At 39.1% G+C, this 16,382-nt stretch overlaps 2 protein-coding genes across 4 annotated transcripts; one reads left to right on the forward strand and one right to left on the reverse strand.

The window, feature by feature from the left end:
* The first annotated feature begins 6,900 nt into the window (after positions 1–6,900).
* LOC114747596 (U3 small nucleolar ribonucleoprotein protein IMP3-like) lies at positions 6,901–10,564 on the forward strand. 3 transcript variants are annotated; one of them, XM_028935946.1, is made up of 5 exons: positions 6,901–6,949; positions 7,107–7,246; positions 7,365–7,472; positions 8,510–8,584; positions 9,954–10,564. In XM_028935946.1, exons 2-5 carry the CDS (start codon positions 7,113–7,115, stop codon positions 10,183–10,185), a joined length of 549 nt encoding a protein of 182 aa, XP_028791779.1. In that variant the 5' UTR covers positions 6,901–6,949; positions 7,107–7,112; the 3' UTR covers positions 10,186–10,564. The 3 variants fall into 3 exon arrangements, with proteins under 3 accessions (XP_028791779.1, XP_028791780.1, XP_028791781.1); XM_028935947.1 differs by having other exon boundaries at positions 6,904–6,949; positions 7,104–7,246; XM_028935948.1 differs by lacking the exon at positions 6,901–6,949 and adding an exon at positions 6,969–6,987.
* A 518-nt stretch (positions 10,565–11,082) lies between these two features.
* On the reverse strand, positions 11,083–15,752 carry LOC114747597 (tRNA threonylcarbamoyladenosine dehydratase-like; the record flags this gene model as incomplete). Its single annotated transcript, XM_028935949.1, is given in 8 exon segments — positions 11,083–11,538; positions 12,156–12,213; positions 12,667–12,791; positions 13,942–14,157; positions 14,350–14,484; positions 14,971–15,105; positions 15,538–15,656; positions 15,659–15,752. Coding segments are annotated over 8 exon segments (993 nt in total), but the record flags the coding sequence as incomplete, so codon positions are not given.
* Positions 15,753–16,382: the final 630 nt, after the last annotated feature.

Below are 16,382 nucleotides of genomic sequence, written 5' to 3' on the forward strand. Positions count from 1 at the left end.
CCAGTATTCCTCTTCTTTGCTTTGGCCGTATGGCATGTACGACACTGGGAAAGGATTCGAGCAACATCACGCTTAAGGGAAGGCCAGTAGAACCTATCTTCAACCAGGACCGTAGTCTTCTGAACGCCGAAGTGTCCGGCTAACCCTCCAGCATGCAATTCCCAAACAAGAAAATCGCGTACTGACGTGCGGGGAATGCACAATCTTGTCCCACGGAACAGGTAGCCATCATTGATAAGGAAATCCACATGATCATGGCGGTTGCCATCTTTAACCTCGTTATAAATGATGCCAAAGTCAGGACACGAGGTGTACTCATCCCTGAGCCGGTCAAAGCCCATGACACTAACCGTTAGAGTGTTGAGAACGTGGATTCTTCGACTAAGAGCGTCAGCTACTTTGTTCTCTACCCCTGGGCGGTGCTTGACCACGAAGGTAAACTCCTGAATGAATTCGCTCCACTTGGCATGTTTGGCATTCAAATGCCGTTGGGAGCTAAGGAACTTGAGAGACTGGTGGTCTGAGTATATGACAAACTGTTGGGGAAGGAGGTAGTACTTCCAATGCTCCAAAGAGCGAACAATGGCGTAGAACTCTTTGTCATACGTGGAGTACTTTTGCTTGGCCTCATTGAGCTTCTCACTGAAGTAGGCGACAGGGTGGCCTTCTTGGCTGAGAACGCCTCCAATCCCAACCCCGGATGCATCGCACGCAACTTCAAAGCACTTGTTGAAATCAGGTAAAGCCAGGACGGGAGCACTCGAGAGTTTCTTCTTAATAGTGCTGAAAGCTGTGGAGGCCATGGGAGTCCAGTTGAACTTATCCTTCTTCAGGCAGTCAGTAATTGGAGACATAAGTGTGCTGAAGTCTCTGATGAAACGCCGATAGAAAGATGCAAGCCCATGGAAGCTACGTGCTTCATGCAGTGTCTGCGGTTCTGGCCAATCTTGAATAGCTCGGACTTTCGCAGGGTCGGCAGATAAGCCTTGTTCCGAGACGATGAATCCGAGAAACATAACTTGGCTCTGTAGGAAGGAGCACTTTGGTAGGTTGAGATAAAATTTCTCCTTCCGCAGGGTCAGAAGCACCTGTCTAAGGTGGTGCAAGTGGTCATCTCTGGACTTACTAAAAACCAGGATGTCATCAAAATAGACAACCACGAACTTTCCCAGATAGGGCTGCAGCATATGCGTCATCACTCGCATAAATGTGCTCGGGGCGTTTGTTAAGCCAAATGGCATAACGAGCCACTCGTACAGTCCATCTTGTGTCTTGAATGCGGTCTTCCACTCATCTCCTGGCCTGATTCGAATCTGATGGTAACCACTACGAAGATCAAGCTTGGAGAACCACTTAGACCCAGACACGAAATCAAGCATGTCCTCTAACCTAGGGATCGGGAACCTGTACTTGACAGTTATCTTGTTTATGGCTCGACTATCAACACACATTCTCCACGAGCCGTCTTTCTTCGGAGTCAGAAGGGCAGGGACAGCACAAGGACTGAGGCTATGCTGGATATAGCCCTTCTCAAGCAAGCTGTTAACCTGACGATTGAGCTCTTCCCGATCTTTAGGGTTCATCCTGTAGTGTGGAAGGTTGGGGAGCTGTGATCCTGGAACCAAATCGATTGCATGCTGGATGTTCCTCATGGGTGGCAAGTCAGGAGGTAACTCCTCAGGTGCAACATCTTTAAACTCGTCCAAGAGTTGGGTCACTTCTTTTGGGAAGTTGTCAGGTATTGGTGCAGGAGGAGAAATGACTTTAGAAACAACAGCAAGGATGACATCACCCTCTCTACTTTCTTCGATGAATTGCTTTTCCGTGAGGAGGTGAAGGTTGATAGGTTTAGAAGTGGATCCTTTCGTGGGGATTAGACCTTTTGCTTTAGGCTCAGGCTTTGCAGGACGGAGTAAGATGGTCTTGCCCTCATGCTTGAAGATGTGGTTGTTCGCTCGGCCTTGGATAGTGACATCATGGTCATATAGCCACGGGCGTCCTAAAAGAATATGAGACACATCCATAGGAATCACAACACATAAAACATCCTCCTTGTAGTCACCCAACTGGAGTGGGACTCGACACTGCTGAGTGATAAGCATTGAAGTGTTGTCAATCCACGCAACTCGGAAAGGCTTAGCAATTTGCTCTGTCTTAAGTCCAAGACGAGCAACACCTCGACTAGAGATCACATTCCTTTCACTTCCACTATCAATAACCAGTTTGCATGACTTATCACCGCACTTCACGAAGGTGTGGAAGATGCTGTTCCGTTTCCATGAGTCATCTGGCGTTGGGACAGTCAAGAGGCATCGCATCACTCCAAGATGACCTGATGGCATGTCATCACAATTAATTTCTTCGTCCACATCAGAAGGAATATCGACAGGGTCGATGACGACATCTGGATCGCTCTCGAGTAGTGCATCGTCTTGAGATTCGATAAGCAACGCACGTTGCGGGCACTTTGAAGCGATGTGTCCCTTAGAGTGACACTTGAAACACTCTATCGATGAGCTACCTGTGCGAGCGTTCGAGGCTAATGACTCTCTTGGCCTAGAAGCGCTTGGTCCTGAAAGTTGTTGACTTACCCGCTGATTGCCCGAAACAGTGGAGCTGCGTGTTGGACGAGACTCTAATCCAGAGAAGCTGGGACGCCTGAAAGAGGGATACTTAGGCAGGGAGTCAATGTCGATAGCCTTATGATATGCTTCCTCTAAAGTGTAAGGACGGTTTACTCTGAGCTCCCTCTGTATGTCATCCCTAAGGCCGCTGATGAACCTCTCAATAACCACAAAACTCGGCTCATTTAAGTCATTGCGGATCAGAAGGTCATCGTATCGAGAGACGTAGTCGGCTGCCGATGAGGTTCCTTGCTTGAGGTTGTTCAATTGGTTGAAGAGCATGCTTAAGTGACTGACCGGCACGTACTTTTCCTTAAGCTTCAACTTCATCTCCTCCCAAGTAGTGACAGGAGGTTGCCCTAGGCGTTCAAGGTTCGTTTGGACGAACTGCCAATACTTCCTTGCAGATCCTACGAGCTTCATCTTGGTAAAACGAACGCGTTGTATGTCACTCATATTGTACCACTCGAAGTAGTCGTCCATGGTGGCTAACCAATCGAGGAAGGCATTCGCATCTAAACGACCATCAAAGTCAGGTGCCTCAACTTTAACCCTCTTCGTCATATCATCATTGTAGTCTTGCCGAGGGGTGTCTCGGTATCGTCTGGGCGGCGACAGTTCTCGTCCATACCTAGGGCGCGCGCGTATCCTCCATAGGCTCGTCGGTTCACAACATGGGATTCGTAGCGAGCCTCTGTCCCTTGCTCATCCCATGGGTTGTCCTCTTCCTCGAACTGTGGGGGAAGGGTCTCAACGTGTAGCGGTTTAGCCTGCGGGTTACGTGGCCCTATAGACAGTTGGGAGCCTCTAGGTGAGATGGTCCAATGGTGTCGAACTTAAGGTGCGCTTGATTGGTCTCAGGTACATTTCCAAGAATCCCTTCTGCACCTTTACTAAAGACATGCCTATCAATTCTTAGGAAAGAATCTCTAATTTCTTGCTGGGAGGTCCTAAGCTCTTGATTAGATACCTTAAGCTCCTGAGTAGTGGCTCTAAGCTCCTGACACTGGGAGTTATATTCTTGCTTAATCTCGGCCAAAGATTCCTTAAGGCATTTGGTAAGTTCATTCAGTTTTAGTTCAAAGGTCTGAAGTCTCTGGTCCATTTGGGATTGAAGGGAGCTAACACGAGGTTCTAAAGATTGAAGTGCTTGGTCTAAGGTGTCTTGTCTATTTTCAATATCACGAATAGTCATGCAGTAGATAGACGAAAGCTAACAACAAATAATGAAGCAAGTAAAGAGCTACTAATAAAATGAAAATAAATTCTTCCTCCTTTTTTTTTTTCTCTCTTCTTTTTTTTTGCTTTTTTTTTAAACAAATGAAAATGCTAATAAAATATAATATCTACGGTAGACAATAATCAATAAAATGGCAAAAGCAAACTAGTAACCTCCAGTATGTCAAACTAGTCACAGTAAGTTAAAGAGAGGGTCAATTGCGCCTTACCAACGCACTTAAAGAGACCAGAAAAAAATTACCCCAAAGTGTCTAAATGATCCTGTGGCCGAAGTGAAATTTTGACAAAATCCGGTCCAGAAGTGTAATTTCCTCCAACGAATAGGGTCAGACAGTAAAATTTCGAAATTGGGGTGAATCCGAAATTTTCTGGAAATTATGGGCCGAGTGTGTAATTTTCGCTAAAACTGAATCTGGAGCCGCAGAGGAACGGAGGCGCGTGGATCTCACGCACAGAGACTATGACGGCGCATGGGAGCGCATGGAGGACTTTCTGGGAGTGAAACTCGGGGTTGAACTGCGTTGTCCCTTGTGAACCCAATGGAGGTGGTCTCGTGTTGATCAGATGCCGGAGGAGGGAGATCTGAGGCTCTGAAGTGACGCTGACGGTAGTTTCGCACGGGGGGACGATTTGATCTTGTGAGGGGTGATTTCCAGCAGTCCCTGGCCGCGAGTCAGTGGGGTTTGGACGCCTTCTTGTCGGAGACAGTGATGATGGTGACGGAACGGTGAACGGCGGTCACGTTGGGGTTGAACGACGTTGGAAGCAGATGCGGCGGGTTGGCTTTTGAAGTAAGGGCTTGTTTGGATACACAGAAAAGAAATTTTAGGCACAAGAAAGAAAATCAACCAGGCTCTGATGCCAAAATTGATGTAAACAAGAAAGGATTGGAAGATGAGAGGTTAGAGAAGAGAAAGAAGAAGAGAGGAGAAGTAGAGGAGCAGGGAGAACGGGAGAAAACTGATCGATGAATTCTAAATGCCAAGTCTGATCACAAACTGAAACCCTAAACTATAAATAAACGAAAGAAATAAAATAAATAAAAGAAATAAAATGAGGGGAGTGGGGAAGTGGGGTGAATGGAGTAACTACCCACGATCTAAAATAAACAATAATAAAATAATTAATTAGTTAAATTAAAATCTGCATCAGAAATTTATTTCAATTTGCGAAAAAATATTTTTAAAAAGTACTTTTGAGGATATCTAAACACTCCCTAAAAAATTTGCCTATTAATGTTGTCTAGCCAAAACCATGATTTGAGGTGAAAAAGTACTTCTTCTTTTTTAATTGCCAAACATCCCAAATTTTAAAAATATTTTTATAATATATGAAGTAAATATATGAAGGAGTTAAAAAGTGATGTTAAAAAGCATCTTTTATAAAAGGAAAAATTATGCACAGGTCCCAAGGAAGATATTTTATTCATTTATGGTCTCACAAAATGTCCAAATTATTAGCAGGTCCCAAGAGACCTTAGAGTATTATATTTTAATTGTAAAATGACATCACTACCCTTCAGATTCCCAATTTACATTTTCTCTGCCATTGTGATTGACAATCTTAGCAACAACTATTAACAACATAATAAGAAGGTGTTAATAATCTAAACAGTATCCGTTGATAACTTATTTTATAGAATCACGTAATCTCCACATAAGAGTAAATTACAACCAAATAGTATAATGCAACAACTTTAATACTGAAATAAAAAGCTTCTTGGAACCATTAAAAATTTTAACTAAACCCAATAGGATTATAGCAAAATTTTAATATGAAAATCCATTGACAACCTCAACAGCGAGTATTAATAACCCAAGGGAAACTGTTGACAACTTAAGTAGTGTCTGTTAACAACTGTCAATGGATTTCTGCATTAAGATTTTGCTATAATCCTACTGGCTTTAGTTAAAGTTCTTAATGGTTTTGAAAAGCTTTCCATTTCACTGTTAAAGTTGTTGCATTATATTATTTAGTTATAATTTACTCTTATATGGAGGTTATGTGATCCTATAAAATAAGTTGATAATATATATTGCTTAGGTTGTCAATACTTTCTCATTGGGTTGTTAATAGTCGCTGTTGAGGTTGTCAATCGCAATGACAGAGAAAATGTGAATTGAAAATCTGAGAAGTAGTTCCGGGTGTTCAACACCAGCTCATCTTGGAATTTTTCAGAACAGGACAAATGAGGAGGGGACAAAAAAAGAAACCAGGACAAGACACGGGACGAGGTCGTCCCGTCTTGATCCCTTTTATTTTTTTTAAATTTTTAATCATATTTATATAATATCATTTTTTTTAAGATTTCAAACTATTGTATGGAACTATGAACCCATTTATTTAAAGCTTTTATATTTGTTGATGATTTGAGACTATTGATTATTAGAAGTTTTAACAAGTTTTTATTGTGTTTAAAGCTTTTATTAGAATTTTTAATAACTATTATATGTAATATTTTAGGCTTTTATTTAAACGTGCCCAAAGAAATAAAAAAGAAAACAAAAAGATGTTTTTACAAGGGCTAAATCTAAAAATTACAATTAGAAAAAAATCAGATTTTATTGTGCTCAACAACTCAAAAAAAAATAAAAAAAAATTAAATCAGGACCTGATCGAGACTGGGACAACACTGGAACAAGACGAAACATGGGACAACAAAGTTGGCTGATGCTATTTATCAGGATGAAATTAGGACAAGCCTGTCCCGTTTCCGATCTCGATCCATCCTGTAAACAGCTATAGTAATATTATTTTATAATTAAAATATAATACTCTATGATCTTTTGAGACCTGTTAGTGATATTTCATAAGACTTTTGATGAATAAAATCTCTTCTATAAGCCTGTACGAAATTTTTTGCTTTATAAAACCCAAACATCCCCTCAAACAAAAGCGGCTTAAACCCTTCCTTCTCTCGTCTCCTGGCGTCCCCTTGCGGCCCTCTCCATCACTATTCCGGTCTCCATTCAGTCGAGAGCTTCGCATCGGCGCTCCGCCGCTTGATTTGGTCTTCGTCCCTCAGCTTCTGTTCTTTCCTCGGCTCCGTCTTCAGTTCGTCACTCCTCCTGAAAGCTGCTTTTTAGGTGCGTGGTGTTGCTTTCACTCTCTCTGTAAATTAAATGTATATGAGGATGACTATATCTTCGTAGGCTTCAGATTTAAGTAGGCAATTGATAGAATGTGCATTTATTACACACGCACGCGTAATGGTCTTATGAACATTGAATGTGATGACAGCAGAAAGCAATGAGGAAGCTGAAGTTTCATGAGAAGAAGCTATTGAAGAAGGTAAATTTCTTAGAGTGGAAGAGAGAAGGAGGTCACAGAGAAAATCATGTTATGCAACGCTATCGTATTACTGGACGTGATGATTACAAGAAGTACTATTCTTTATTACATTATATTTCTCGTTGTTCTGAATTTGGATAATTCACTGTCTTTGAAATTAACTAATGCAATTCATTATTTTGGCCATTGGGATGGTGAAACTACCAATAGATATTCAAGTCTGTGCCGGATGGTCCAAAAGTTAGTAAACATGCTGAAGCAAATGGACCCAAAAGATCCGTTTCGTGTTGAGATGACTGACAAGCTGTTAGAGAAGCTGTAAGTTTTATTAGCTATGAAATTTCCAAATTTTGACTGGTAAACTGACTTAAGCTGCATGTGATATTGTTTCTTATTTGGTAGGATTGAATCAGTATGTGTTTGTGTGTTTGTTAATGTTGGTTTAGGATTCCTTATTCATCAATATGTCATTCATTAGTTTCATTTCAACTTTTTGGCTTCTGCCGCATGCATTTGGAATTTGGATTACCAAAATTTATCGTGAACATGGCTGCAAATTGCATGCCAGTTGTTGCGCAATTTGTGACTGAAAAACTCTAATTTGTCTCTCACAACTCACTTCTTCACTAAGCCTAGGTAGGCAGAAGGAAGGCATGGGTTGCTGGTAATAGATAGTCTTGTTTTGAGTTTTAGGGATTCCTAAAATGTTGGAAGCGGTAGCTGTAAAGCTGATGTCTATGGCAGTTTTTGTAGAGGTACCGTTGACTTGTGATTGTGGAGGTGGCAGAGGTCATAGTGGGGTGTTGGAGGTGGATAATGGCGATAAATGAAAGTGAGCGCATTAACCAGGGGATGTGTGTTGTCATATGCTTGAGAGATCAATATATAAAATCTAATAAATAATTGCACTATTCATAGCTTATGAATAGTGTGATATGTTTTGGGCTCTGCTACGCGCAGCCCCATATCAAGTTTAACCAAAGACATAACCATATATAATTGTTGGAATGGAGAAGTACCCGATTTATTTGGATTATTGTTCGATCCATATCCTGGAGTAATCTAGTTAGTTACAAAAAAAAATTCTTTGTCCCTTGTACTTTTGCTGGTTTACTGGATATTTTTAATCTTGTAGTTGAATTTGTTTGTTCTTTTTGACATTTTAGGATGGAGTGTGGGCGTAGATATTCATTATTTTCATTCTTTAACTGTTTGAGTTCAGAACAGTTTTTGATGTATCACTCCTACTGCTCTGGTTTATTAATTGTCTCATTGGAACACGTTTCCTACCACCAACATTTTGCAATGCAGAGAACCAATACTTATTCTCTCTCTCTCTCTCGTGAGAATGATAGGTACAATATTGGTGTGATTCCAACGAGGCAAAGTATTACACTTTGTGAGCGGTTAACAGTGTCATCCTTTTGTAGGTAAGAAAACCATCTTATTCCTTCGTTATTTTAAATGAAAAATTAATTGTTATTTTGTGATTGTTCTCCAAAAATTCCGGACGATTATGTAGCAAGAGAATGAAAGGGAGTTGATTTTAATGTTTAGAACAATTTTAGTCATGTTTAGAAAGAAAAAGGTATTATGATATGGTAGCATCTGTTAAAAGGTGTAATCTGAGGCTTAGTGTGTCCAGGAATGCAAGAAGACCTAAAAGGCAGGTTTTATATATCAATAAATGTGGAATTATGAGATAGACGTTTTTTCTTTCAGTGCTTTTCTTCTTCTTCTTCTTCTTTTTTTTTTTTAACTCCACACTAATCCAAGTCAGTTATGTTTCACAAGTCTGATAAAAGAAATAATAGCAAGGAAAGATTATGCAAATGCAGAGCATAGGGTATCCTAATATCCTCCAAAAGGAAATGACTGAACGCCTAAAATTATACTATTTCAGGTCCTAAATATAACATCTAGTTTGTAGTGTAAGGTTGGAGGTAGTAAGATAGAGATTAAAAGATAAATATGCAGCAAAGCTACCTAATCTTTCTTCATATCTAGCAGACTGCAGACACACCCCCATTATAAAGGCCCTTGGCCAAATATCATATAAAAGCTAAATTCATTATCCTAGCCCTTGAGGTAAACACCATTTAAAATGTGTGCTCTCCGCTTTGATCAAATATCCCCATATGTTGGGAAAATTGTGCATTGCCACGATGTTCTACCCTCCTTTAATCCAGAAACCTGGAACTATCTAATGAGTATCCCTCTGACACACCTATCTCTAGCTGACTCCGAACAAACAAACTTATTTCGGGAGTGGTAATGGCAGTGTAGTGTGAACTTCAGCTTCTGCATTGTTCATGCACGTGTTACCAATATTTTAGGAGGAACAACTGTGGAATGTCTGCAAATGAATATGCCTTTTGTATTGACTTTATTGAGTGTTGCTGTCCAAATAGACACCTTTATCTCTTATTACAAAGGAAACACAAGGTCTCAAGACTGGGATTAGGGAGTGACAAAGTGGGGTAGGGAAATGAAACCTTGTGCATCTTCTTTATAAATGAAGGCTAATTACGATTAACATGTAACCTAGAATAACATTATAAAATGAGACTAAGATTCCAATGTAATATTTAAATTAATGATATTGCTCCTAGTAATGATGCCTAAAGAAAAACATTCATTTTGTTTCCGTCTTTTACATATTTTTCCCTGTTAAATTACGAATATTACAGGGAATATTCATCACCCTTCTTACTGATAGAACCCCACCAAATACATTTTGAGATTATTAAGCTGCTCTAATTTACTTTCTTATAATTTTTTAAAAAAAAACTTTTGTAGGCGAAGGCTTGCAACTGTTTTGGTGCGATTAAAATTTGCTGAGCAGTTGAAAGAAGCTGTCACTTACATTGAACAAGGGCATATAAGAGTTGGTCCAGAGACAGTCACTGACCCAGCATTCTTGGTGACCAGAAATATGGAAGACTTCATCACCTGGGTGGATTCTTCAAAGATAAAGAGAAAGGTTCTACAGTACAATGACAAATTGGATGACTATGATCTAATGAACTGAGTGCTGATAATGGTGCATGGATTTCGACACCGCCAGAACATAGTGGCCAGCTACTTCGGAGATGAACCGTCAGTTCTTTATTTTATTTTTTTCCCCCCAAAAGGAGCACGACGTATTTCTAGTATTCGGATGGATGGAGTAAGAATTCAATTCCCCGGTGGTGTGTTATTTTCTAGCAGATAAGCATGTGTACGAAGTGAAATCATGACAAAAATTCGTTATTTGAATAAGCTGCCTAATATAGATGGGATTAAAAGGGCTTTTTAATCTATTTTGTAGGAGTATTAGGTGTCTTAAATGCAGTGTTGTCTTTTTTTATTTTAAAAAAAAAAACGATGTAATGTCACCTCTACTGTTCAATGGTAGCTAACTTCTGTTATCAACGTAGCATGTACTGTCACCTCTACTGTTCAATAGTAGCTACTTCTGTTATCAACGTAGCATGGGGTCCGCTTTTTTTTTTCCCCAAAATACCTACTCGGTTTCTCCTCTTCCTCCTATTGACGGTAACGCACTTCACTGGCAATATTAGTGGTGAATATCTCATGCAACAACTAACTAGCCTTTCTCCTTCCTCCCTCCGCAGTAACTCGAACTCGAGGATTTCAAGCCCATCATTGCTAAAAAAATATTTGGACCATCCAAAGTCAATGAGGTAATTGATCCCTAGAATTTGACCAAACTTGCTTTTTCTGCTGGTTAGAAGAAAAACATTTTCCCCTCGCTCTTCAATTTGCGAACCATTCTAATTAAAGCCTGTTTCCCATCTCCCATGAGAACATATGCGACGTACAATTTATGGCAACGTTGATTGGATGCGGTTGGGTTGCATCTCCTAATCTTTAATGCCGCTTATGTGAATCACTAAAACGCTGAACGATTAGAAGAAAACCCAGGTGCTCCAAAATTTCTTCCAAAAATAAATTACTTTGAAGAACATTCAACAATCTATATTCTGGCATGGTTCGTCACCTGCCATATCTCATACAGCAAGATGAAACTGACTCCCTTTGTTAAAATTCCAGCAAAAAGATAAGCAGCAAGCATGACAGACATTAAGCTCTGAACTAGAGAGGCTAGCATACAGCGGTTTGGATTTTCCACATTCACAAAAATAGATGGAAGGAAGGTAAGAATTTTCCTGGAAAGAAGTGACGAATGCCCTCTTTCTCTGGATATGTGAGTGCAAAGAATCTGATTTAAGCATAGAATCGCCTCTTTGGGGGAATGCTGATTCAACTATCACAACCCAAAGTCAAGTTCAGCTCGTTTCAACACAGCAGTTACTCTATTGTAGAATTCTGGTTCTTCTTTCTTTATATCATCTATTGTCCGTGACTCATGCTCATCCGCCTGAACAGATAAAGAACTAAATTATCCATCTAAATAGTTTAAAGCAATGCGAAACAGAGATCAAGGCATCATCTAAAAAAGGTTATCTTCGCAATGATTTTGACAACTCTGGTGCAAGGGCGAAGAAAGAGCCACGGCAACGAGACAGCGCCGAAAGAGTGCACTCTTGTCCACAAAAAACCCAGACATCTAATTTTTTCAGCCACTATTTCCCAATTTAGCAATCAGGTGTTTCACAGCTATAATTTCCCAAATGAAGTTGCATATGATTAGTTGTATTTTTCAACAATACCCAGAATCTGATCATTGGTTATAGCTAATCGGACATGATTTTGAATTTTTCATATATCAACGGCCAACTAATCTTCTAAATAAATTCCCATGACCTCACCATAAAATATTCTAGGAACGTATGAAATCCAGAGGTCCACTTTGCAAGTAGCACCTTAGTAACAAATGATGCTGAGTCCAGAAAAGTCAAATTCCGTGCTTGTATTGGCAGTGCCTTCCAGAGCTCTTTCTATTTAAATATGGCGTGTATGTAGATAGACATGCATAGAATGAATAGGCATTCAAAACAAAATAAAGCTGTCACTTGCAGGATGGCAGTTAATTACCTCCTTGAATTTTAAAAGAATTAGATTTGAAACAGTGGCTGGTTTTGTGCAATCCCACCTGAACAGCCGAAGCAGAAAACATTTAAATGAGTTCGAGTCACCAACTACACATGAAAATTTTATAGTAAAAAAGAGAGAAAGTGATTAAAATGTGGTGTAACATTCAGTTGTCATCCATCCATACAGCACTAAAGCTTTTAGACCTCACTTTCTTTCTTTCTTTTGTCCCTTTTTTTTTTTTTTTGGGGGGGGGGGGGAGTGTTTCAAGTGTTTGCGTGACATGGGCATTAATATTTTCAGCATGTGTAGTTCGATAGAAAATTACACTGTCAGTTCAAGACTTCAGAATCCTACAGATACGCCACCAGAGCACCTCAGGGGGTGCAGAATTAGAGTGGGTGTATGCAAATTAAAAGGAATTGGTCTTGCGTTCAAGAGAAAGAACGCAAGTAATTGAATAAAGATATCAAAATGACACAGCTAAAGTACAACAGGTCATTTTTTTTTTTACCTCACAAGCATCAATTCATTAACTGATCGCCACATCGCTCGGCCAACATGTTTTGCAAACTGCTCCCTAGCACTTCTTCCATGCCATAATTCTTTGGCAATATACATCACCTCTTCCACATCCACCTTTGAAGTGGGAATAAAGACAACAGAGGATAGAAAACATGTGTAACTCTTTCCAGTGGATAATTAAACAATTAAACAATCAAATATATATCTGTAGAACTAAACACAGGCATTTCCACAAAAAATTAGATGAAATCGTCATAGTAGTATTTAACTGCAGCCTTGCAGAATGCACAAAGACCACGTATTGAGGCATGCCAGCTGTTTTAAGAATCATTTAAATGTCCATTCATAATAGTACATTCACAACTTTACTTTAAATGGAAGAAATTCCGCTAAGGAGGACAGTAAAATATTACTTGATGGATAAACTGCCCTCGAAAAGAATAACAGGAAAAGCTCATAACAAAACCAAAGGAGCAAAAGGCTAGAATAGCTCATAAAAGCCAGAAAGCTTGTCAACCTCTGCATGTCAAAACATATTTCCTCATTTACCCTTTTGCAAAGCACCGATGGGAAGCCATATCAGAAATCCTATCCCATACTTATGTAGGGGTAATGGTATGCCCTTGGTGATGCAGGCGTTTCTACCAACCACATAAACAAAAGTATCCTGTAAACTGCAAATTGCTGGTCGCTTAAGTATCATTTATTTATTGTTTGGGACACACCCCCCCCCAAGGGGCATGCCAGCAATGGCATTTCAATTTCTCTAGCATTAGCTCAATTGCAACTCCTTCAATTTTGAACTGCTTGTTCAAAAGCCAAAGATATCAGCGCTTGTGGAACTCAGCCAATTATATCTCAATTTTAACATCCTTAACACACTCTTCAGAAAATCATGGCAGCATTGGCGTCCCAATTATGTCACTTTTTTGCCATCCCATTTTAGTTTTTAACCCGGTAAATACTTTGAATCAAGCCTTTCAACCTACCAAGAGGGGCCTAAATCCTTTATTCTCACAAAAGCTGAAAGCCCCACTTGAAATGATTGTGTTAAAAAAAAAAAAAAAAAAAAAAGACAGATTGTACAAGTAATAACACAAAAATACACGTTTCAAGAAACACAATGGTTTATACGTACAGAGAAGGAAATATGAATATATAAATTATTCAGATGCCCCGCTGTCCACCCATTCCTAGCATGGATAAGTTACCCAACAATAAACTTCTATAATTTGACCAGATGTTAATAAGGTAAATTCCATACCTGCACATGCACAGCTGAGCCATACAATGACTCCTCATGCTCAATTAGGCGCTGATGAAGAGTATGGTAATGATCCGTGTCAAAACTGACTACAGGTTCCATTTGAACTTCCAACCCTGCTAGTTGTGTCACAACATAGGAGGCCATGACTTGTCCAAATATTGCAGGGATGGAGCCCAGCACGGGTATGATTCGGACCCTAAAGCCTGGAACAATCTGGCAAGAGAATAAGATGTCAGCAATCTAAGTCATTGAATGTTTTGATAACAGACTCAAGGTGATCTCTGTTATTGAGCAACACTACAGAAATAATAATAATTGTCAAGGTGCAATCACATTACCAAACAATAGCAAATATACCAGTGGTATTATCAGCAGGTCAAAAATTAACAAAACCACTACTCTCACCTGATAGTCTGAAGGGTTTTCCTCTTCTCCACTTGGACCTTTAAATGGGAGCAACTTTACTTTGGGTTTCTCTAAAGAGAATACAACAGGAATACCGCCTTCAATGCCGTGATCTTTCCTCAAGCGGTGTCTTACCTAATAAGGGAATGATTATGTAACTATAGTCAGAAAGAGTAACAAAAGCAATATAAGCATAAGGGGAACATCACCCTAAAAAAGCTTTGCTCCCATGTTGGCTTTCATTTTCTTTTCATAACAACACTCATGTTGAGCATCAAGCATTGATATTCAAATTAGCATGAAGAATATGCCAAGAGGACAGTCTTGTCTAGATTACCCATGAATCTAGAAACTGATCTATAATCTATTGGTCTTCTAAAGATTCTTGCAGCCAAATGAATGCTAACCTTTTGTGTGAATGCACTTATGTCTAAGCATCTTATTGAGCATATAATTGAATGTGAGAGAAGGCAAGATATCGGTTTATACTAACATAGGTGTACTAAAATACAACAGAGAAAGGAGAAAAAAGTAGCACAGTAAGCTGCCAAAGCAATTTACATTATGTGGTTTAAGGTCCAGTTAAATATAATATTAAAAAAGAAAATGTCAAAGTATTACAGCTCGAGATAATGGATCATTAGTGGACTCTCTTAGATCAGCAATTCGGATTCTTGTTGGATCAGCCCTCGCACCAGCTCCTGTAGCAGATAGAACCTTCAATCCCCTACGTACACATGCAGCAAGAAGGGCCACCTATTACAACCCACAAATCAAGCAACTGAAAATGAACTCATAATTATTAGATATTTGCATAGGAATGATTGCTAATGACAACTTGAAAAGAGAAAGACGAGCAGAAGGTAGCACTGTGTTATTAGGTCTCATCCTTCCAGGAAGCAACCTATGTACACATCTACAATCTTGCTTGATGCATGCTCAAATGCATCTTATTTCTCAGCAATTCTCACATCTGAGAGCTAGCATTAAAGTGAATAAAAAATGATCTACTGATATAAAAGCAAAAACTCTTTTAACGATTACTGGGAATACTATCCATATTCGCAACAAAGCAGTAATTCCATCAAACTGGGGTATGTCCATGATGTATGAAAAGTTTTTCTTAAAAAGGGAGAATACTATCACACATCAACTAAGTAAAACATTGAGTAATTCAATAGAAGATACCTTTGTATCAATGTTGTCGATGCAGTCCAGAACAAAATCTGGGTGGCCTGAGAGAATTTCTTCTTCAGTAGATGCATCATATAATAGAACTTTCGCATCTACTTGGCACTCAGGAAAATAGAAGAGAAATGCTCCATGAGGCACTGAGCTTTTGGGATGCCAACATCTGCTCTTGTTGCAACAGCGTGCCGATTTAGTGAAGAAAGAGAAACCTTCTCATTTAATAAATAAATGAGTACATCATTGTATCAAGATATCCATAAAGATTCTAATGCAACTAAATATGACATCACATATACAACTCCTTCCTAATTGATTACATGTTTCAACCAAAAAAAAAAAAAAAAATCTACTATGGCTTTTTAAGTCATACAATGGCAGATACTAGGGTAAATAAAACAAAGGCTTGTAAAGGTTTGATGAAGCTTTTAAAAATAGTGAGCAGGAAGTTAAAAAGCAAAAGCATCAGTTGATATTTGATTTAAGTCCATTTTCTTAAACCAATAATCAACATCATTTACATCTTTATTCTTTAGTTTATCGATTTTTAGAACTTATATTTACCATGATATGCTCCTTATTACCAAGGGCCTCTAGCGACTGAAGGAAAATTGCTATAAATTAAACTTAACATACTGGGAACTGTTTGACAACTGACATCATGAAACATTATAATGTAATGTAACTTGGAACAAAAAACACACGACTTATGGCACTTCATAAATAAGAAAAATAAAAATATTGGAAAAACATACGTTAATTACAAACTAGACATCAGACAGAGGCTAAAACATTAGAAGTTTTCAGGTTCCACACTTTTAACAATCAAAAGGAAACAAAAAGCA

This window comes from Neltuma alba, unplaced genomic scaffold (genome assembly GCF_004799145.2).
Source record: "Neltuma alba isolate B1F8T4 unplaced genomic scaffold, ASM479914v2 tig00005380_pilon, whole genome shotgun sequence".
Taxonomy (NCBI): domain Eukaryota; kingdom Viridiplantae; phylum Streptophyta; class Magnoliopsida; order Fabales; family Fabaceae; genus Neltuma; species Neltuma alba.

Excerpts from the sequence above, each read along its gene's own strand:
- LOC114747596 (XM_028935946.1), top strand. The coding sequence starts at position 7,113 with ATGAGGAAGCTGAAGTTTCATGAGAAGAAGCTATTGAAGAAGGTAAAT. Across the intron at positions 7,247-7,364 it reads GGACGTGATGATTACAAGAA|ATATTCAAGTCTGTGCCGGA; the intron begins GTACTATTCTTT and ends AACTACCAATAG. Across the intron at positions 7,473-8,509 it reads GACAAGCTGTTAGAGAAGCT|GTACAATATTGGTGTGATTC; the intron begins GTAAGTTTTATT and ends TGAGAATGATAG.